A 23,674-nucleotide genomic window follows, 5' to 3' on the forward strand; every position below is an offset into this window, starting at 1 on the left:
GCAATTGCACGTAACTGGCTCACCCACTTAACAGCTCTCAATAAACTAACATCTGAATGCTTTTACCTGCAGCTGTTGTCATTGGGATGGCCCTGCAGCGAACTGGCGGCGCGTGACAGTCCCATACGAGCGAAGGCGTGGTAGTGGCTGAGCGTAGAGTCCGGAAGGCTGGCAGGGCCGTCCGTCTCCTGCTCATAGACGTTTTCCCAGTAGGCCTGGAGGCCCGGGGTGCCTGAGGCATACGATCCAAACAGGTAGGAGTCCAGCTGGTTGATGATCTCCTGACTGACGCTGGCCTCAAACTTTCTGGCAAAGAAAGTGGGTCTGGACGCTTGCTGTGGTCAGAGAAACAGACGAGAGACGAGGAGGGATGATTATAGTGAGACCAACTTTGACCTTCAATGAAAAAATGTGTGTGGTTAGTTAGTTAGTTAACGTTAGCCCCTTAGACATTCTCTGTCTGGATAGTTTTTTGTTGTGTGGAGTGGACAAGGCACTATTTTAAGAGCAGACTCATTGGGCCTCATTGACAAAAATGGAACACGGCAACGCGGATAATTCTCACCAGACCCGGTTGTGCATAGTTGTCACCCATTCCTTCATCTCGCACCACATTTTTGCATCTCACTGGAGATAAACGGCTTTAAACCTCTTCAATCTAACCACTAGAGTAGACTGCAGAGGGACTAACTCAATATCTACAGCCTAGTTGACCCGTTGTGGTTCAATAATGATCGAGGCGACACTGACGCTTTTCTGAACTGGAAAAACTAATTCATCATCTAAGTTCAACAGTATTCTCCCATCATGCGACACTGTGGGGACATCCACTAAATGGAAGTTTGAATTTTTAGTTTGTATTATTTTGGGGACAAAACTATTTCACATGTAAATAAAACATTTGGTGTCTAAATCATACTGTTTTTTTTTTTATATCTCTGTTAGAATAGTTATTGTTGAACGAAAGAAGAAGAAGAACATTAATATAACAGCTGACTCAACACATTTGAACACAAGTGTGACACTTTACATGGAAAAAGACAAAATATATCCGAGAACCTTCTATGGAAAGCCAAGGTAAGGACAAGTGAAATCACAGACACACACTGGAAGAAGGAAGGGCGTGGTTTATGATGTCATCAGGAGGGTGTGACCAGCGAGCCAGGAAACCCCAACATAATGAGAGCCATGCAGACTGCCCAGGCTGCACCAGGCCAGATTTATCTGTGAGGTTATTCTGGTGCTGTTACCTAACAATCTGTATCCTTACACAGCTAAAGACAACAGTGGAAACCACTAGTTACAGACTCAGGAGGGATTTTAGTTTCCTTCATCAGAAGATCAGAGGAAACTTATATAAAAGTGCTTTTACTGTATGTTCTCTGAAGGAGGTCAGCCAAATATGATTCAAGCAGCAGCTCTCCGGTTGGAGCTGCTCCAGCTTTATTTAGTGAAGACTGAACAGGTTTTAAAGTTGTGAACATGCTGTTGTGAATTTTCCTCTTTTAGTTTATTTCTATTTTACACTAGAGCTATAGCTAATAACTATTTCATGATCGATCTTTCAATTATTTCTATTAAAAGATATAACTTGTTTTGTCCAATCACACAGCCAAATTCACAACGATATGAGACACAGAAAAGCAGGGAAATATTTGTAAATAAGAGTTTGATGGATGAGTTTTTAATGGCTATATATATGGCTATATATAATAATATTTGCTCTCCATTGGTACCAACCATGTCATACTGACTTGTCGCTAAGGAGGCTAAATAACGTTCCAAGCTTACACAAAATGTTTGCGAGGAAAAACTGTCATGGCCATTTTCAAATGGGTCCCTTGACCTCTGACCTCAAGATATGTGAATGAAAATGGGTTCTATGGGTACCCACGAGTCTCCCCTTTACAGACATGCCCACTTTATGATAATCACATGCAGTTTGGGGCAAGTCATAGTCAAGTCAGCACACTGACACACTGTCAGCTGTTGTTGGGCTTATGCTAAATGCAGTACCTGTGAGGGTTTCTGGACAATATGTTGTGTTATTAATTGATTTCCAATAATAAATATATACATACATTTGCATAAAGCAACATATTTGCCCACTCCTATGTTGATAAGAGTATTAAATACTTGACAAATCACCTTTTAAGGTACATTTTGAACAGATAAAAAATGCACGATTAATCGCAATTAACTATGGACAATCATACAATTAATGGCAATTCATTATTTTAATCGATTGACAGCCCTAATTTGATAATTTCCCAGAGCCCAATGTGACTTCTTCATATTACTTCATATAACTCCAGAAATATTCAGTTTACAAAAACATAAAACAGGGAAAAGCAACAACTTCTCACATTAAAGGAGCTGGAATTGGGACATTTGCTTGGTAAATTACAATAAATCCATTTATCAAACTTGTTGCAGATGAATTTTCTCTCAATTGTCTAATAATTTCACGCATGGATTTCCCTCACTCTTTGGTTTATGTGATCCTAACTGGATCCTGATTGAGAAAAAGATCAGCAACATCCAACACACTGCACAAAAACCTTCATCTTTCAAAAACAGGTCTCCAGTTTATAAGACATTTTTAATCTCAAAGAATCTCAACCGGTAAAATAATGGAAATAAAGTCTGTGTGTATGTGTGTGTGTGTGTGTGTGTGTGCGCGCACTACTGTACATACTGTACATGTGTGTTCCTGACCCTTACATTCAGGACTCTGAGCGCCTTTCTAGCTGACGAACCCCGGCATTATGATAATGACAACCTTAGAAACCTCAGCAACAACTAGCTACAAAGCTCTAAAAATACCAACGGCCTCAAGTGTACAGCTGTTTCCAGGATCAGCTCTTCTTATAGAAACCATCAGTAGCTCCACCACAAGACGCTGTCTTCAAGTCTGTCGTTACAGGGAGCCAAGGACCGCCTGTTGTAAGTAAAAGCTGCACTGCTAATTTGTGAATACGAAGCTATTCTGGTCGGCGGCCACCGAGGCCCTGAGAGGGCCGGGTGGGCAGAACAGAGCGACTGAACATGATGACTGTTATCTCTGAGCTCTACCGCTCATTAAAGGGCTGCAACATTATCACATTTGATATAAAAAAAATCCAAAGAATGCTCACCCTGGGAAAGCTTCGTGATTACTGAGAAGTTAAAACCACATCTGTCGTATTTAATATCGTCGGTTGTGGTAGAAAAGTCAAGAATTAAAACACAGGGTTTCTTATACTTTTAAAGAAATAATCTTACACGACATTGTCGACAACCAGTTGACCAGAGCCATGTTTCTTTCTGTCTAAAGTAAGTACATTTACTCACGTTTTTATCTGTTCAGAATGTACCTTAAAGGGAGATTTGTCAGATATTTAATACTCTTATCAACATGGGAGTGGGCAAATATGCTGCATTATGCATATGTATGTATATATTTATTATTGGAAATCAATTAATTCATCCATTATGAAAGGAAAACACTATGTAGAAAGAAAGGGCTGGCACCTGGAAGCGCGGCAGATCCGAGGGCTTGAAGTCGTTGGGTGAGCAGCCACACCAGTCCACAATATGCTTGTACTGGCATTTACATCCCAGTTTGCGGTTCCAGTTGGTGAGCCTCAGGTTGTTGTCCACCATGGTTTCACAGTGGGCGCTGTTCTCCAGCACGGTGTGAAAAAATGACTGGAAGGGAAGGCACAGAGTACAGAGAGACAGAGACAGACAAGTTTATTCACATGTATCTACTAATCTCAATCAAATATCTAATCTGAAAATGAAACAAATATCACAGCTGCAAATAACGATTATTTTCAAAAGGGATTAATCTAGTAATCATTTCTTTGATTGACTGATCTTCAAGAGTTAGTCTCATTATGTTATTGTTTTAGTTAGATTTATGGTTTCAGACCGTTCCTGGGTTGTTTTAAAGTGCTATTTAGTATGAAATCTTTTAAATGATTGTATTTTAATATATTTTAAATTCACATTTCTGTCTAATTCTGATTTGTGGCATATTTTGTTTGTCTGTGACTCAATGTTTTGCTGCCTTGGCAAGAACACTCTTGAGAAAAACATTTTTAATCTTAATGAGGTTTTCCTGGTTAAATAAAATAAAACAGTTTAACCTTTGAAATTGAAAACATTGTGGAAAATGACAATCACAATTATCTAGAGCCCAAGGTAACGTCTTTAAACTGCTGCACCAAAACCCAAAGATATTAAATTTACAATGATACGAGCTGCAATACATCCCATTTTATAAACTGGATTAGGTAAATGTTTGTTACTTTTACTTGATAAATGATTATTTCCAAAAGTATGAAGTCAAGGACCGCTTTCAGTCTTTTTCTGATTCTCTGTGGGACTAACAGTTGATTGTTGTAACTAAACTGTTGAAGTGCATAAGTTATTCTTCTTATAGCATTTTTGTCAGTTACGAAACAGCTTGAGCGGCATTACCACCTCCGTCTGGACAGGAGTAGATCTGACCCTAATTCACATGTAGCTCGGGAAAACCAAGACTGATGCAATCAGAGATGCATATACATAAATGGTTATATATAAATGAGAGCGTCTCAAATCTCATCTGGTCCTTTAATCTTTAAAAGGTATAATTTGCAAGAATTTCCTAAAAAACAATGTATAGACTGAAACAGCCAATAACAGGGTGTGCAGCCCGTTCAGGGGGTCAAATGCTGCCGCTTTGGCACACCATCAGACACTCTGCTTTTGTATTTAGAATCTGAAGGGTTACTCTGTGTGTGTGTGTGTGTGTGTGTGTGTTACCTCAGCAGGCAGCAGTGTGTAGGTGTAGAAGCGCTTCATGCTGCTGACCAGCTCGTCTCGGGAGTTCACCACATAGTCCACAAAGGGCCGGTTGAGCAGGAACCAATCGGAGCCTCCGTCTACCGCAATGCCCTCTGGGATCTTGCGGTCCCCGAGACGCCACATGTGGGTGTCACACTCGTAGAAGAGACGGTCCAGACCCTGTTTACGGATGAAACTGAGAAGACACCCAGGCATCCAGTGTTAAGCTGATTACTCAAACTGACAAACTGTATAAATACCTCCACCTGAGACACATTTACTATCATACTTTAGAGAGACACATGTACTGTATCTTGTAGACGAAGAAGAAAAAGAGGAAGAATAGGCAGAAGAGGAAGAGGAAGAAGAAGAAGAGGAGGACAAAGTGGAAGAAGAAGAAGAAGAAGAAGAAAAAGAAGAGGAAAAAGTAGAAGAGGAAGAGTCAGGAGGAAGAAGAAGACAATGACGAAGAATAAAAAGAAGAGGACGAAGAAGAAAAAGAAGACTAAGAGGAGGACGAAGAGGAAGAAGAAGAGGAGGAATAGGAAGAAGAGGAGAAGAAGAAAAAGAAAAAGAGGAAGAAGAAGAGGAGTCAGAAGAGGAAGAAGAAGAAGAGGATGAAGAGGATGACGAAAAACAGGACAAAGAAGAAGAAGAGGAAGAAGAGGAAGAATTAATTTTTTTACACTCTGTTGTTGTTTTCATTACATTAAGACAATTACCTCCCTACAAAAAAATAAGATCACCACCATCAGAGAAAAACAAACACTCTCTCGCTCTCACCGTGCGTTGTCTCTGCCGTGAGACTTGATGAAGTTCATGTTGCGGTATTTGGACAGGAAAGCCACCAGCTGTTCATTGGTCCTGAAGAGAGACAACAGCTGTCAATCATCCACTCAGAAACACACCTCCAGCATCTCACTGTGTCAACTCTGCTTACACTTTATTCATCTATAAGGCAGAATTAACGTTTTATAGCCACGCTAGCTGAGTGGCTCCAGACTGAAATGTCTCAACAGCTACTGGATGGATTGGCATGACATTTTGTACAAACAGTCATATTTCCAAGACGGTGAATCCTGTGGTGATCCCTGACATTTCCGCTAGCGCCACCATGAGGTTCACCTGGGTGGATTTTAGTGTATAACGGGTAGACGGGTTTCTGTGTAACGTCATCACAGAGATGCGCGAGCAGCTAGGGGGTTAGAAAGCACGGCATGTCTAGCAGAGCCAGGCTGCAAAGCAGAGATGACAAGAAGTTGTTGTGCAGTAAACTCACCAACCGCAGAAAAGATGGATTGAAAATGTTTAATTTTTTGAGGGGATCACATGCCTTTGCTAAAAACAGAAGGATCCAGGCCTGATGGGCAAACGCAGTGCAGTCACACAGCACTAGCAAAGCAGCGGAGCGATAAAAATGAACTGATCAACAACAGGGTGATCGACCCACACTCTAAGGAAATATTTAGATATATTTGGCGACTATGCACTTAAAAGTGATGCAAGACTTTGTTAGGGCTCTAAATTGCTGTAACGTTACGCGACTTCATCGGGGGAAAGCTCACTCCAGTATGCCATAACGTTACATTTTGAAGGGAAAAATGTAATGTTTGAAAAGTGACTCAGATTTGAACTTATATTTTGTCCATATTTACCTTTCAGAATTTAAACTGCTGAAACATTTTGTGCTTCTAAACTCCTCTTACATAATATCATAACATGTGTTTATGTGTGTCGGACCACAGGAGGGACGAAAAACACCAAACCATAAAATGTACTCACGCAATACACATCCTTAGTAGCTGTGTTTTTAAGAGGGGATTCTTCCCTTTCATGGATACACGTCTAAGCAGGATGCGATTAAATATTTGAACGAATCATCTCTTTCTTTTAAACAATGCAAAACATTCTTCCTTTTAGGGGAATTAGAGAGACTCCATGTGACTGTGTTTGGGACAGCTGTACCCGTTTATTTGGCTTCCGCTTCCAGCTGAAAGCAAACAGCTAAGCTGCAGTGTGTGGCCTGAAGCGGAGGCAGGCAGCACATTCAAAACAGACACTCCCTACATGCAGTGTGAGCTGTTAGCACACGGCTCGAGCCTGGTGTCGTCGCAATGAGTAGACGGGACGCCAGACAGACAGATCGCTTTGATTACATTTGATTACAGTCGTTACGACAAACCACAGTGCGTTTGTGGGCATGTTTGTTTTCATCAGCATCTCACACACATTTAAATCTAAGTAAGGCTGCTACAACATATGGCCATATATCACATCTAGGATTTTTTTTTTTTTTTAGCAAATGATCTTTTAAGTTGTCATAGCTGCATTTAGACTTTGGATACTTAAGTCTAATGAGTAGTTATGTGCTATTATTATTTATGACTGGGTGCAGAGGTGGAAGAAGTATTTAGATCTTTTACTGCAGTACTAATACCACTCTGTGAAAATACTACACTACAAGTAAAAGCCCTGCATTCAAAACCTGACTTGAAAAGTATTATCGGCAAAATACAGTATTGATGTGCCAGTAAAATGTTCCCTGTCACTGTTTTACTATTACTGTATATCTGATGTTTCTGGATTCATATTATTGCTGTATTGTGCTCATTTGTATGTTGCATTTTTAACTCCTTTAGCCTATAAAGTGCTACAGGAATGAGTCCTAAAACCCGAAAATGAGTAAACATTTTAGCACTTCCGGTTCCCTCGTCTGGAAGTCAATGTGTTTTTGGCTAGAAGCCTGAAATAAGGTCTGTTGTTAACACAAGCTGAAGAGATTTTAACGTTTTGTTCTACGATATAAAATACGTCAGTAAATACCCCACTGGTGAATTTTTAAGCGTTTATGTGTCTTAAAAAAGGCGATTGCTAACAAGTGGCTAAATGAGACTACTAAACGTCATCATGCCGACTCGTCCACCTTTACAGCCTCGTTGTGTATACTTGCGCTCATGTCACCGTGGTGTAGTTTGTTTATGGCCTAACGTTAGCTTTTTACTTCTGGCGATCGCATTCACATTTCAAAAATCATAAAAGTGGTGTTCATTTGTGGAGATTATCTGGCTGAACAAAACGTGTAAGTATCATAAACGTTTGTTTGCCACAGAGCTTATTTTCTGCAATGATCCAAAACCCAATGGAACAATTCCATTGGCTTTTTGTCGAGGGAACCAGGGCGATGCTAACTTCCTGGTTGGCCTACAATAATACGCCATCCCCGAAGCACTCTATATCCTGTTGGCTAGCTTAATCTACAGCAATGCATCATGGTCTATAAGATCATCATATGTTTGTCTTGTGAGAACCACGTATCTCTAAAAAGTCAGAAAAACAGCCTGTTTTCAGCTTTGTGATGATGCATTTTCCAGCTGATCCAAGAGGCTTTTTAAAGAGTTTATTTAGCTTCAGAAGGAGGAGGATTGAAGGAACACTTCATCCTTCAGTTTATCACAAACATTCAACATCAACATAGACATCAACAACATACCTGGTTTTCAGTAGAGTAAAAAGTACAATATTTAGCTCTGAGGAGAAGTATAAAGTAGATATAGAAATACTCAAGTAAAGTACAAGTACCTCTTATGTGTACTTAAGTACATTACTTGGGTAACTGTACTTAGTTACATTACAACAAGATAAATCCATTGTTTTCAGTGTAGAAATGCGGCAGGTGCGCTTAAACGCGAGAGCAATGTCGTTGTGGCGCGCAAGCATTCCAAAGCGCAGATTGTTCGGACCACAACAGCTGAGCGCCCTGAGATAAAAAATTGTTAAACTTTTGAACGCTGCAGCGCGCACCGCATGTCAAGTGACGAGGAGCAACCAATCATAGCTGACAGATATCTTTTTCTTTCTTCCGTAAATATCAGTCTACAGTTAATATATGAAGGAGAAGTTAATCATTTTAGTGACTACCCAGAGCTTCACCATCTGTCCCTCTTTGTGCTAAGCTAACTGGCTGTGGTATCAATCTTCATCTAACTCTAAATGTTGGAACCATTCCTTTAAATTTCCTAAAGGTGTCTCTGTCTACAGGATTGATCGCATGTGTGGACTGACCCACATGTATGATATCACACTGAGTGCAATTCACTGCAATTGCTTTTAAGTAAAAGTATGAATATCGTCCATCTAATATCTAATCAATAAGGAACAAAAGCCAATAATGTATACCGACTGTCAAAATCAATCAGGTTGGTTGTTTTTCTGTCAGATGTCTGATCCTCTGGAGCTGATATTCTGTTAGATATTTTAAACGTTTGTGTGACCTTCTCTTGACGCACCCACACGCACACGCACGCACACGCACGCACGGTTCCATTGACTCACTCCATGTGCCTCGGTGATGTCACAGCTATCGACGGTGTTGTGCTAATGCTGTGGATGTTCTATGGATTTTAGCTGAAGGGTGTTCAAACGGTCACTTTGATGGGAGGACGGAGAATGGATCAGAGTGAGTGTGTGTGTGTGTGTGTGTCACAAGAATAGTGAGATGAAGAATTTACAATGCAGACTATTTTCAAAGAGGAAGTTTAATATCTAGCACTTGAAAGATAAACCTTAGTATTTGGATTGGGCTTACATTGAAGGAAAAGGGTCAATTGACAGAAACATTTATTGGCAACTATTTTGATAAATAATGTCTTCGTTTAAGCCGGTTTTTTAAAACTGAATATTTTTGAGTTTTGCACAAAACAAGACATCTGAATATGTCAACTTGCATTCTGAGAAATTGTCTGAAATAGGTTAATCGAGAAAATAATCTGCAGATTAAACTAATAATTAAAATAATCCTTGCAGCCTTTTTATGGTTTATGGTTCTACAAAAGATTTTCCCATTAAAATACCAGTTAGCCAAGGTGGCTAGGCTATATGATATTCCAGCAGGACTGGTTGCCTGACCCTCATCAGACTAGTCATGAATGATGCATCAGAACTGGCACAAGTAGGCTATAAATGGGCCAATGGTACTGTACCAGTTTCATTGGCCCAAACTTAATCCAAGCGCTGCTTACTGGTGCTGATTCTTTGCACAATATCATGCCGAAATCTAGGAACTCCACAGGGGTCAAAGCCAGCTCATCTCAGCCGCAACTGGCCCGACTCGACTATCAGGTAAAGACACAACCATCTGGACCTCATAGTGCTTGCTGCACACCAATGAGCCAAACACAAGAATGACCACAAAACCTCTTTATGTTACCTCTTTCCTTCACTGTTGCAGGAAGAAAATCGCCAGTCAATATCTCCACTGATCACAGCCAAGCTCTTTCCTCAACAATACGGATCCCTTTAAATCCCCAAGCAGCAAAACGGCCATTAAAAGGGCTCTGCCTCAAAGCTACAGACTCCCAATCCATTCAGAGTCGATGCACTTGAGGTCTATTGGCCACGTAACCTGATCCATAAGACCTTAAACAAAGCAAACAAGGCTTTAACAAATCAATGTGCTGTGTGTTTGGATGGAACTTGACATGATCGATAAATCTCCTACAGTCTTCTACAGGGATACAAAACAGGGAACAGTGGCGGGATTTTCAACCAAACCTTTATGGATCAACAGTCTGTTTCAGAGACCATTGTGGTTAAAGCACAAATAGAAAACCCGATAAGAGCCATTTTGGGCCTTGTTAGCTTGAAATACGGTAACAACTAGGGCTGGGACGATACACCTATCTCCCGATTCGATACTACCACGATACTGGAGTGACGATTCGATATGTATTGTGATTTTTAAGTATTGCGATGTTACAAGTATTGTGATTTGATATATGATTTATTGCGATTTTTGTTCACTTTTTTAACACTACACCATGGGAAAAAGTTGACTCATACACTTCTAGGGACTTTTACTTTGGAAAAATATCTAAATTAATACCGTAAAAATAATGAGTGTGATTATCAGCATGTATTTAGTCAGAGATGATTTTTTCCAGCAACCCAAAACTCAAAGAATAAAGACATTTCTCTCACAAATCCAATCAATCTTATTTCCATATATGTATTTTATATATAAAAGTCCCTTTGTTAACACCTTATTTTGAAAACCAGATGTAGTCACACATGTATACTTCCACTAACTTCACAAAGTCCGTTCTCTTTATACATTTCCTTGAATTTCCATTTAGGTTTACTTAAAGTACAATTTCAAACATGCAATAAAAAAGTTAACTGACTAATCATTAAGAGGTGACCCCTCTGCTTTCTGCTTCACTTGGCTGACCCGGTCACTCACCTGATGGGGTAGTCCGCGGCGCTGAGGTTGATGAAGAAGTCCCAGGACCAGTCAGACATTTTGAGAAGGTCCTCCATGCTGCGTAGGTACATCGTCAACAGGCTGGCCCCGCCCCAGATGGTGGACATCCTCCAGGGAGTCAACCGGACGTTGGGATACTGGCCGACCAGAGACAGGACCTCCCTGTAGAGGTAGTTGGACCTCTGAGAAATGTGGAGAATGACAACAAGAAGGAAAGTTATGGTGTGTTTTTGTTTCTGCCTAAAAAGATTGTTTGAATGTTATTGACATAGAATGGCAGTCAGTGGTCTCACCTGGTCTACATGTATGTAGTAGTAGTTCGAGGTGTGGTAGATGGCTTTGAAGAGACGCTGGAACTGACGCGAGGCTCGGCCGTGGACGACCAGGACAAAGGCGATCCGTGCCGGTACAAGCTGGGCAGCATTTGAGGGCTCCTCATCCCACTGTACATTCACATTAGCCTTACCTGGACAGAGAGGACCAAGACGTCAGCTCATGAAACATGCAACCTTCCTTAAACATTATTTGAATTTAATGCTGCATTTACTGGTGCCTTCATGTCCTGCTGGAAATGCAGTTCATGTCAACACTCAGATGGATTTCCGTGTCATATGCAATCCAGCGATTCTCGCTAGATCTTGTGACATCATGAGAATCCAGCTGCCATGCAAGGTAAATTTATTTCTGCACTTTCCTGAATTCTGACATTGGCAACAAGGTCTGCAGTCCAGGGCTGAAACGATTTATCAATTAGTGTAAAAAGAAAATTATTCAGACAGATATGAGTTGCTGGATTTTTGTTTCTCGGTTGCAAGACAACGTCACTGTCACGGTCAACCCCGCTTTCCACTCCGGTCCTCCATCTTCACTTCCGCCTTTCCTAGAAGTACTCCGCTGTCTGTGGCTAGCCGAGCTAAATCTGCTTCTTGTATATACAAAACCCTCTGACAGCCTGGCGCTCCTCCATCATCACGCTCACTCTAAAGATGGCGCGGGTTGAGGCCTGCTTGGCCTAATTAGTGACCTTCCCGGGCTGTGGGGCATGCTGGGAGTGGGAGTTTGAGGAGAAATAACTGTAATCAGGCGGCTCGGTCGAGCACTGCTGTACAGACTGAGGGAGGCAGGCGGAGGGATGTCGTGCACAGATAGCGATGTACACTTTACGCCCGCATGAGTGCAGAAACACGAAACTTTGTTTCAACAACCGCCTTGTTCTCTTCGGCACGTCAGTCAAACTCAAATGTCAACTCAAATCATCTTTCCCTGCTCCTCCAGTCTGTGCATATAACGACTAGTGTATCATCAAAGCAACATATAATCATATAAATTAAACCTCAAATGGCTCGGGCTGGTTCTGGGAGCAAAACTACAAGTAAATCATTAGTCAGCCAATCCAAAAATAAGACTACAAACTGCTTGTTTAATTGGGGTGTAATTAGGCTGGCTGAGTTTCATCCTCGCTGTGTCCATCCATGCTTTAAGTCCCTGAAAATAGAACTGGATGACTCTCCGTGTCTCTGGCACGTGCCGGGTTAAAAATGATTCTCAAATAACACACACAAATTTGGTAGGGCAAAAAAAGCCACTTCAAAGCAGTCGCCTGTTCGTCCAATTCCTTCGCTTTCTCGTCTTTCAGTCACCCTTTCATTTGTTGACTGGCTCAATCACCGGCTATGTTTAACATGAAGGGATGAAGTCTGTCCTTAAATCATAGGTTAATACATTTAAACTATGTTCAATAACTCTGGGTGCTCATATTCTGGATTACATCCATAATGTAAGTATAGGCTACTAGAACAGGGATATATGCTACACCAGTCCTTGTTCAGATTCAGTCCAATAGAAAAAGAAATGGCCACCATCTTTTCAGTGTGACTCGACTTTGTCTGAACCAGCAGACATCTTTCCAGAAATGTTTTCAAAACGATATCTTCCACAACAAATGTGTACCGTCGTTAAGACAGCTGAAGCTACGTGAATTTGTATTGAGCACCTTAAAGAGTTGATTAAGCGGATGCTTTTTTTCCATCAGTTAATCATTTGGTCTGCAAAAATAGACATTTAGTTAACTATCAAATAAAACAAACATGACGTTATGAGGTCATCGTGAGAGGTCCTTTTTTGCCGACCTCCCGTCACCACCTGACACAAATTAACATTTTTGAGTTTTTGCTTCTGGCTGAACTTTTTATTGGTGGCTATCTACGTATGAACATGTCTGCCACCGATTCGACTCAAGTTCAACGTGATTCCCTGGCCAGAACTCGCTCAGAGCTGATGAGACTCCAGTCCACTAGCATGGAGGCCACAGCTAACGTTAGCCAACATGGCGCTGGCACCTGCAAGGAAGAAGGCCTGGCTACTCTCCTCGCACAGGATGTCACACAGAAAATCAAGATGTTTGCTGAACTTCATCTGACTCTGGAAGGGTTTAACAACGGCACTGAAAGCAACACCAAGCGCATAGCGGAGGCTGAATCGCATATTTCAGACGCCAAAGACTTTACGACTTCTCTGTCCAACAAGATTGTGGCTCTCTAGAAAAAGAAGTGAATGTTCTCTCACAACGAGCCGAGGACAGCAAAAACCGCAGCCTCAGGGAGAACATAAAGATTATGGAGGAAGGCAAGGAGGAACAACAACCAGCTTCATTTTTTGAATCCTGGCTCCCCAAACTACTGGGTTTGCAAACCAAACGAGGGACAATTAAATAAAACATATACAGCAAATCCTCACTTTTGCAACTACAGAATGTTTAGCAACTAATTAATTGACTAATCAATTAATTGACTAATCGTTTCAGCTCTAGCTGAAAGACATTTTCTGTAAGGGACTGTGCGGAAATTATTTGAGTGGAGAAGGGAAATCAAATTTTTATTTAACTTTTTTAACAAAGCAAGACCCTTTCCACACATTACTAAAATGTTCTTAAAATGAAAAAAGGCTCTCCTCACCTCTACCCAAAAAAGTCAGACTCCCCTCCCTTCAGCCAACAGAAAAATATACATCACCGACCCCTTTTTGACCCACTTATAATATTCAAACAGTCCCTAAACATCTGCAAACACATGACATACAAGTTAGAGTTTGGTTGCTAATATTTAACTTGAATTAAGTTTAATCTTAATGTGTTTTTCAGGACTTTTTTTGTCTGCAAATTGTCTGCGAGTACACTATTATTAAATGCATATTGGACATGTGGGATATTGTTGTTGCTTGGAGTTACATAAAGATACATATTAATTGCAAGTCAGAGTCTCTACCTGTTCTTGGAGACACATTCTACGCATATATTTTAGTATCTCACAATATCCAACAAGTGCATCACTAATTCATCTTTATTCATCATGAACTTATTAGTATTCTCTGTATGGTTTAGTCTTCTGATCTCACCTTCTATGGGGCAGTAGCGAGGCACTTTCTCGGGCATCAGCGCTCTGTCTTTGTGTTTGCAGTAGACCTCCACTATCTGCTGCCGACACTCGCGGCTCTTGGCTCTGGACAGAGCAGAAATGGCTTCCTTCCCGCTGATCTCACACTGCGGCTGCTCCTTCCTCGGCCCCAAACCGGGCGGCAATGGCGTGTCCGACTTCTTCGCCTGGTACAGCGGTGGATCCTGATTGGACCCCTGGACCGGTGCTGGGACCGTTGGCACCTCAGGGTGGGGTTTACGGACGTGGGTGCGGTTGTGATTGTGTCCCACCCCTCTGGGTTGGACGGGAGGGTGCTTGAGGACCTCGTTAGCAGATTTTCCCAGCATGCTCTGTGCTTGGGCCTTGTCCAGCTTGCGTTTGGCGTTTGCGACCTGCACTCGCTGGCGTTGAGATCGAGCTCCCAGGTTGCTGTTGCTGTCGATGGTGTCAAAGTCTTTAGGGACCGAGTTCTCGTTGTTGTTGCTGTCCAGGCGAAGTTTCTCTTTGGGCCGGTGGGAATGGTAATCCTGTGAGGGAGAAGACAACATTAATACAAAACCAGAACAATTCCATCTTGTAATCCTGAAAGTACTTCTTAATCTCCTCAAACAGAGAAGATAAACCATCAAACATAGGGGTATACTGATGTTTCCTGGTCTACGCACCTTCCTTTCCTCAAGGAATTAAAAAATGCTGATGTGGTTACATCAGTGATTACATAAAGCGACAAAACTAAAAAGATACTATTTTAAAAACTATGATTATTTCAAGATCTAGAATGATAAACATTTTTAGTAGGGTTGTCAGTTACCACGATAGTAACGTATTAACGCAAATTCATTTTAACACCACTAATGTCTTTAACACAACTTTCAATCTTTATGTTGTAGGGGGCTCAGTTCTAAAGCTAGAGTGAAGATACTGGTATCATATGAAATAGAAAACATGTCACAGCCATGTCATACTAGCTTGTCGCCAAGGTGGCTAAATAACGCTCCAAACTTGCACTAAATTTTGACGCGGAAAAACTGGCATGGCCATTTTCAAAGGGTTCCTTGACCTCTGACCTCAAGTTATGGGAGTGAACATGGGTTTTATGGGTACCCACGAGTCTCCTCTTTACAGACATACCCACTTTATGATAATCACATGCAGTTTGGGACAAGTCATAGTCAAGTCAGCACACTGACACACTGACAGCTGTTGTTGCCTGTTGGGCTTGAACATATTTTTTATGCTAAATGTAGTACCTTCAAGGGTTTCTGGACAATATCTGTCATTGTTTTGTGTTGTTAATTGATTTCCACTAATAAATATATACATACATTTGCAAAAATCAAGTATATTTGCCCACTCCCCTGTTGATACGAGTATTGTTAAATACTTGACAAACCTCCCTTTAACGTACATTTTGTACAGCTGAAAAATGTGCGATTAATTGTGATTAACTATGGATAATCATGCGATTAATCGCGATTAAATATTTTAATGGATTGACAGCTTAAGTTCACTCACATGTGAAATGTAAAAAAAAAAAAAAAAGTTAGCATTAGAAGTTTATGTCCTTTTTTCACTGAAGGCAGGAAATCAAGACCATCACCACGCAAATATTGATGATGGCAATAATGACCCTTGTTCACTGCATCAGCAAACTCCCTATGACACAATGAGATTACAAAAGACATTATTTTATTTAAAAAAAAAAAATGTATGATTCTCATTTTATCCAGAATTGTGCAGATTCATATTTACTTTAGTCCCCGATTTCCTCATGCAGTCAGTCATCAAATTCACTTTCACTCTTTCTAGGAAAAATAAAGCTGAAGAGACCCAAGAGGGAAAAAGGGAATGACTTCCTAAGCTCAAGTGACCTTTGACCCCTGAGACACGGGCAGCTGTGGCCCTGACCTTCCAGAGTCAGGTGGTGATATATATATACTGTATAAATGTGTGTGTGTTTCACTAGCAAAGCCACATGACCTCGATGGGTATTTTAATCCCACAGATCGCCCTATATCTGTCTTTTCCAGGGATAAAGAGTGTGTTTCTGACTGACACACAACACACACACCACACACACTAACACAGTCAGAGTGCCTGGGGGAAGGCAGTAATATCAGCTCTTGCCACCTGCTCCTCAGGCAACCTTTCATTATCTCATCTGTAATGTCAGTAAACTGAGGAATGTGTGTGTATGTGTGTGTGTGTGTGTGTGTGTGTGTAGTCACAGTGAATACTTCCAGCTCTTCTGCGTTCACTGTGAGTGTAAAAGTACAGAGGAAACCAGGAATAAGCCTCCAGTGTACAGAGAGAGACTAAAGGCTCTCACACACACACATACACACACGCACACACACACACTCAGGACTGAATCAACATACTGACGATTTATCTATTCTTAGAGCCGTACCAATAAGAGGAGTTAAAAATTTAACGTTTGTCCTAAGAGTGGCGCTAGAGGAACGATGTTCAGTACGTTTCCCGGAACATACGTAGCTTAGCTGTTGTCAGAGGTGAAGGAATGGTAAATGGACTCGCATTTAGCGGTTTTCTAGTCTTCCAACCGCTCAAAGCGCTTTACCCTACATGCCAACATTCATCCATTCACACACTGATGGCAAATTGTACTCAATCTGAACGCTGAATAAGACATTATTAGGAAACTAAAAGGTGATAATTAACTTTGATGAACTGAAAACACACTGTGAAAGGGTTAAAGTTGTAAGAAGACAATTCCCAGATAACGCCGTGGTAGCGACCTGTAGATCACAAGGTAGCCACGCTCTAAAGCATACCCTGCTTTATGGTCTATTTGACTCTAAATGGGACCATAATTTACTAAATGAACATCATGCTGTATTGAAGAAGACTTGAAACTAGCGATTGAGACCATAAACTCATGTTTACAATGTTTACTGAGGTAATAAATCAAGTGAGAAGTAGGGTCATTTTCTCATAGACTTCTATACAATCTGATTTATATTTGCAACCAGAGGAGTCGCCCCCTGCTGGCTATTAGAAAGAATGCAGGTTTAAGGCACTTCAGCATTGGCTTCACTTTTAGATGGCCCCCTTTTAGAACTGGAGGTTGCCGACTGTTTAAAACATAAGTTGCAGTTTAATGTTACAGGTGGAGGTGTTGCACATTTAAACTACTTAATCTCCTGTTGAATAGTTTAATCTACAGCACAGTATCATGTTTTCTAAATTGATATGTTTTGTTTATAAAATCTTAATCTGTAAAGTTACCAAAGCTAAAAAGTAAAAAGTACAATATTTTCCCCTGAGATGTAGCGGAATAGAAGTATAAAGGGCCCATACACATGCTGTGTCTTTTGCGCTCTCAAATCCATTGTTGTCAATCTAGACGCGTGGCAGGTGTGCTCAAACGTGAGCGTGACGCTGTCGTGGTGCGCAACCGTTCCCAAGCGTCTATTTTTCAGGGAGCGACGGCTGCGCCCCCGAGATAAAAATACTTTTGGAACGCTGCAGCATGCACCACATGTCACGTGTCCAATCACAGTCGGTAGATATCTTTTCTTTCTTCCGTAAATATCAGTTTACGGTATATATATGGAGGAGAAGTTAATCATTTTTGTGCAGGACTACCCAGAACTCTACGATCTGTAACACAGACTATTTTACTGGCTTCACCCTTTCTGTCTGAGGACGTCACAACATCCGGTTGAAAGGTCAGCCAACTTGATACAGAGAAATCGAGTGTAAATGTGCATTTATCTTTGTTTTGACTGAGTTTAGTTTAGTCAGTGAGGCTTTTACTGCAAAATTACCGAAACTTCATCATGATCATCGAAGCACGCAGGTATTGGTTGCTTAGTAACGGCAGGCGCGACAGGAGGGCAACCTCCCAAGCACATTGGAAAGAAAAAAAAGCGGCACAGCTGGTGTTTTCCACGCGATTTTAGACGCAGCATTTGTACGGCCCCTAAAGCAGCATACTCAAATACTCAAGTACCTCAACATTGTAATGAAGTACAGCACTTGAGTAATATTCCACCACCGGCTGTAGTGATCTGTTGCAACTGAGCAAAATGCTGATTTATTAACATTTATGTTTTTGTCTGATCAGCACTCAGCAATTTTACCATCATATAAAGCAACAGACTGTAAAAACGTCTGAGTGACTCTTTAATTTGCAGACAGAGTAATACAAACTGTTTCTCTCTCCTTCACAGGTCCTCCTGCGTTTTTTCCCAGAAGCCAGTGCATTCCGTGGAGACCAACCACAGTTAAAATACCACCACTTACCTACAAAGACATCATTCTTTACACTCACACACACACTGAGTCATTGCTTTCTTGCTAACTGTGCGAGTCAGTTTGCTCTCTTCCCCTGCAGGTTCTTATTGAAGTGCATTCAGACCTCCTGCTGCTGCATGATAAAGGCGAAAGAAAAGAGACAAGAGAGCCTGTTCCCTCCGGCGCCCGGAGCGAGAGACATTAAGAGAGGAGGGGAACGAGAGAGAGAGAGATAGAGGGAAATGGTGGAAGAAAGGAGACCTGTTGCTCTGACATCTGTTGATTAGAGGCCATGTTCACACTGATGAAGACAAATCTGAAAATGCTAGCGTTGTTTCATGTGGCTGGAGGATCGGGGGAGTGCGGTCAGTTAGTGAAAAGGAGAAGACGACCGAGTCTTTTCAACATGCTACATGTCTTCACTCTCACTTCTCTCTCCATCATGTTTTCCACATGGTTTTCCATCGATTGAAATTTGACTGGAGCTCTCTAGACACTAAGCCGATGGTCGTAAACACGCATTAATTAGCATTTTTTTGGACGATTTTCTGGTTAAAATTGGCGTTGGCTTGTGATCAGCAGATGTTATGTAGTGGAGATGGTCTTTGCAAGATGTGAAAAGGAAAAGATAACGGAGTCTTTTAAACTTGCTTCATGTCTTCACTCTCAACCAGCATCAGAAACAGTAGTGAGAAGAAAAGCAGCCCAAACTGACCAATTGCAGTTCTTGTTGTCGCGATGTACTGCTCTGACTGTAACGCGAACACAGATCCTGTTGCATCTCATCTCGCTATAATGAAGTTGCTGCTATAGAATGTCAGATTAAGAGAAAAATACTAACTAGAAGCTCAAGGTGTCTTCTTTAGTTTCCTTTTGTAGTCCAAACTAAACTCTAAAACCCAAAGATATTCAGTTTACAGTGACATAAATCAGAGAAAAGCAGCGGATGCTCACATTTAAGGAGCTGGGAGCAGAAGATGGTTGCTATTTTTGCTTGAATTATTATTGAAACTATTACTCGACTATCAACCGACAATGTCATTATTGATTAATCAGCTAATCACTGCAGCTCTACTAACAAGTCTCAATCCATGCCAGAGTCTCCTAAACACTGCAAATTAAATTTAAAGACGTATCAGCACAAATATTGCAAAACAGTGTGTGTGTGTGTAAGAGAAAACAGCTTCATATCAAGCAATAAAGAGCTCTTTCACCAGGCGGTGTACAGCATCAGGAGGCCCCAGTTATGCATTAATCAAACACTGGCTGTGTGTGTGTTTGTAGTCAGTATACCTGTGGAAACATACAGCCTGGAATTTATTGCGGTTATTGCCCAGTGAAAACCTGACAGTTTATGCTCGGCTGAGCTGGAAAAGTTGCTGCACTGATAACAAAATGTGACAAAGTGTAATGGAAACAGACTTTGTGAATAAATGACGTACAAGAAGCATGCGAAGACCTGAAAACATGAGATCTGTGTCAGCCCGTTCGCGCGTTATATAGATATAGATATCTGGTATTATTGCCGTTTTATTCTATTTTGCTTTTTAAATGGCAAAGATGACAGTTTTAAAACAAATTAAATACTTGTGTATTATAAATGCAGAACACAGAGAGATACTTCAGCTGAGACACTATGGTTGTGTCTGGTTGCTATGATACGGAATATTCGCATAAGTCAAAATTCTCGGCACAAGGTAGAGTACTTGGTCTGGATGAAGGGAAGGCTGAAGCACACAGGGAGGGAGGACGGACGTGCCGGTCTATGTGTATAAATTTCTCCTCCATTGTTGTTGTTGTTGTTCAGCACTACTACCCTTCTCCATTGTGATTAGATGACTGGGTAAAAAAGTGACAGTGATAAGCGCAGCATTTTACCCAAAGTTGACCTTTTTCCAACTCTTGGCGACCAGAAAGAAAACGTGAAGCACTCAATGCAGAATAGACGCTCAGCGTATCGTTGTACTGCTGCCTTTTGTAGCATAACGTAAATACGCGGCGCTTCCATTGCAAAGAATTCAAAAAATAAAAAAAGGTGAACATAGCGGTTGTGGCGGTTGCTTGCCATCCCCTGCAGTTGGCTTGCCAATGGTGACAGCCCTAGTCTGAACTGAGTCCAATGTAAACGCAACCGTGTGAATATACTACGCTCAGAGCTAGTGACGTAGAATAAAAAGTGAGAGAGACTGCTGATGATGGAGGGAGGGGAGGTGGATGGGTCTCAAAAACACAGGACTTACAACAGATCGCTGTTTCCTTTTGTAAGTTGGTCGTGGCGTGTTTTTTAGTGATGTTTGTGACGTGTTTTCCGTACTTACGCTACGTTGTTTCCCCAGCCCAACCATGACGTTTTTCCTAAACCTATCTCAGTGGTTTTGTTGCCTAAACATAACTGTGGACGTTACCATAGTTTTGTTGCGTGCCGTACAAATGACACGCAAACAGGCTAAAATGTGTCCTCATGACACGTGGAATGTTCAAGGTGGAGGCGAAGAACGTCAGGAAGTGACGACACATTATCTCGGGATAAAAAACAGAAGTTGTCTTTTATCCGTCACTCATACGGCAGGTTCAAATAAATATGATTTTACTAATGAACAGAACTGAACATGAGTAAACGATGAGTACAGATGAAATGGCAGTTTTTTTTGTATTTTCATGTCTTCACATCTTCAAACCCATAATTGTATGTTATGGTCATTTTCTCCTTCGTCTCTCTCTTCATCCAAAAGATGAAGGAAGAAAACAATAATTGAGAATCTAATGAGGATCACAGAAAACAGTCATCTCACGGCGGAAATGAATGGAAGTCAGTCTAAACAAAAATGCAAAAATAAGGCTGGCGAGACAAAAGGAAAAACAGAGCCAGATGGGCAGAAAGTAAGCTAAATGGACCATTAAGAGGGACGGGGCAGTGCTGTGAAACCTGGCTGCAGTAGCCCCGGGATTAAAGCAGGGATTGACGTCTATCTATGCCACATTTAGTGAGAATTATCTCAAAGAAAATAGAAAAAAAAACAGCTTTCTGGTTTTAACAGTGGGTTGTGCTTAATCGCCAATAGAGAGAGAGACATGCCAGCATGATATGTGCTGCTGCAGAGGGAAACCTCTGAGACGCCCTACAACTCTGACTGGAAGCACTCTGAAACAGGCAAAATAATAAATCATAAATTAATATGATAAACCTGAGGAAACACGCAAGTATATGTCACAAAATAATATGATTAGTGGTGAATAACTGGTGCCAGAACGAGTTTACTCTGTCCAGTAAAATACATTTTTTTTCTAAAAACTTTGACACAATCAACCAAACCAAAAAATCATTAAAGGGGAAATATCATTTCCAGGTTCATATTTGTATTTGGGGTTTCTACTACAACATGTTTACATGCTGTAATGTTAAAAAAAAATAATAATAAACCTATTGGTGTGTCTGGGCCTTTAGCTCAGTCTGCTCTGATTGGCTTGCAAGAAAAATATGGTGCACCTTTGCAAAGGTAGTTCTCAAGCGGTGGGTGGTATATTCTAATGAGCCTGCATGTGACATAGGAAGGGGAGCGAACTTCCCAGAGCGTCAAATACTGACGCTTTGTCACGGCTGTCGGCGTTCGATACCGCCAAACAAGGCACCCTTTCGCGGCGGTATGAGACGCACCAGGCTTTCCATTAACTACAGTGTAAACCCATTCGCAGCAACAGTTAACGCTCAGAGAAAGAGTTATGGTGACTTAGTTTAAAGAGTGAAAGATACACATATAAGCCTTGTCCACCTCCCCCCTCCCACCCTGTGTATCTTCTTCTAAAAACCTGTACGATCATCACAGCTACATAATCCCATCCCTCACTAAATGTCCACTCTTTCCAAAAATGTTCTCACTGTCAAAGTCTTAAAATGGTCCTCACAGATACAGAAGTACAAGAGCACACGCACACGCACAGTATTTAGGGATTATCAAACAATCTAAACTAGATTAGAAAGTATAAATCCCATCAGAGAAACCTGATCCAAACCCTCTAATCTGATCTGACCTTGCTGTTAGGATGTGAACCAGCTCTGATACACATGTGGTGTGGTGTTTGTGTGTGTGTGTGCGCGTGTGTGTGTGTGTGTGTTCAACCCCTCAAAGGTGTGATGAATGTGAGAGTTGTGCAACTGCGGCGCCGTCCACGACTGCTGTAAACATTCTGAACTGGACATCAACAGTCAGTACACATGGTCTCACACACACACACACACACACACACACACACCTGTAAACACTTCGTTCCTGCAGTGTGGTTGCTGGAGAGCTGAACACTGCTGGTATTTTAATGCATCTGTAATGTGAATGTGTGTACTGTGCTACTGCACTGAAAGTTAAACACACACACTTTTTCTTTTATTGGAAATAGGATGCTTCTTCCTGTCAATAAACACACACGCACGCACGCACGCACGCACGCACACGTACCCACGAGTCTCCCCTTTACAGACATGCCCACTTTATGATAATCACATGCAGTTTGGGGCAAGTCATAGTCAAGTCAGCACACTGACACACTGACAGCTGTTGTTGCCTGTTGGGCTGCAGTTTGCCATGTTATGATTTGAGCATATTTTGTATGCTAAATGCAGTACCTGTGAGGGTTTCTGAACAATATTTGTCATTGTTTTGTGTTTTTAATTGATTTCCGATAATAAATATATACATACAGTTGCATAAAGTTGCATATTTGCCCACTCCCATGTTGATTAGAGTATTAAATACTAGGGCTGTCAATCGATTAAATTATTTAATCGCCAATTAATCACAAATTTTTTATCCGTTCAAAATGTACCTTAAAAGGGAGATTTGTCAAGTATTTGCATGTGATTATCATAAAGTGCGCATGTCTATAAAGGGGAGACTCGTGGGTACCCATCGGACCCATTTCCTTTCACATATCT

At 41.2% G+C, this 23,674-nt stretch overlaps 1 protein-coding gene across 3 annotated transcripts in view; it reads right to left on the reverse strand.

Moving 5' to 3' along the window:
* Positions 1 to 23,674, reverse strand: part of LOC141780512 (xylosyltransferase 1-like) — a 39,797-nt gene that overhangs the window by 12,434 nt on the left and 3,689 nt on the right. For all 3 annotated transcript variants that reach the window (XM_074655777.1, XM_074655779.1, XM_074655778.1), the window contains exons 2-8: positions 14,468 to 15,014; positions 11,368 to 11,540; positions 11,054 to 11,256; positions 5,599 to 5,679; positions 4,795 to 5,011; positions 3,514 to 3,690; positions 67 to 335 (exon numbers count right to left, since the gene is read on the reverse strand). In XM_074655777.1, coding sequence (XP_074511878.1) covers positions 67 to 335; positions 3,514 to 3,690; positions 4,795 to 5,011; positions 5,599 to 5,679; positions 11,054 to 11,256; positions 11,368 to 11,540; positions 14,468 to 15,014 — 1,667 coding nt within the window. The remainder of the gene's footprint in view (positions 1 to 66; positions 336 to 3,513; positions 3,691 to 4,794; positions 5,012 to 5,598; positions 5,680 to 11,053; positions 11,257 to 11,367; positions 11,541 to 14,467; positions 15,015 to 23,674) is intronic.

Source organism: Sebastes fasciatus, chromosome 13, assembly GCF_043250625.1.
Source record: "Sebastes fasciatus isolate fSebFas1 chromosome 13, fSebFas1.pri, whole genome shotgun sequence".
NCBI lineage: Eukaryota > Metazoa > Chordata > Actinopteri > Perciformes > Sebastidae > Sebastes > Sebastes fasciatus.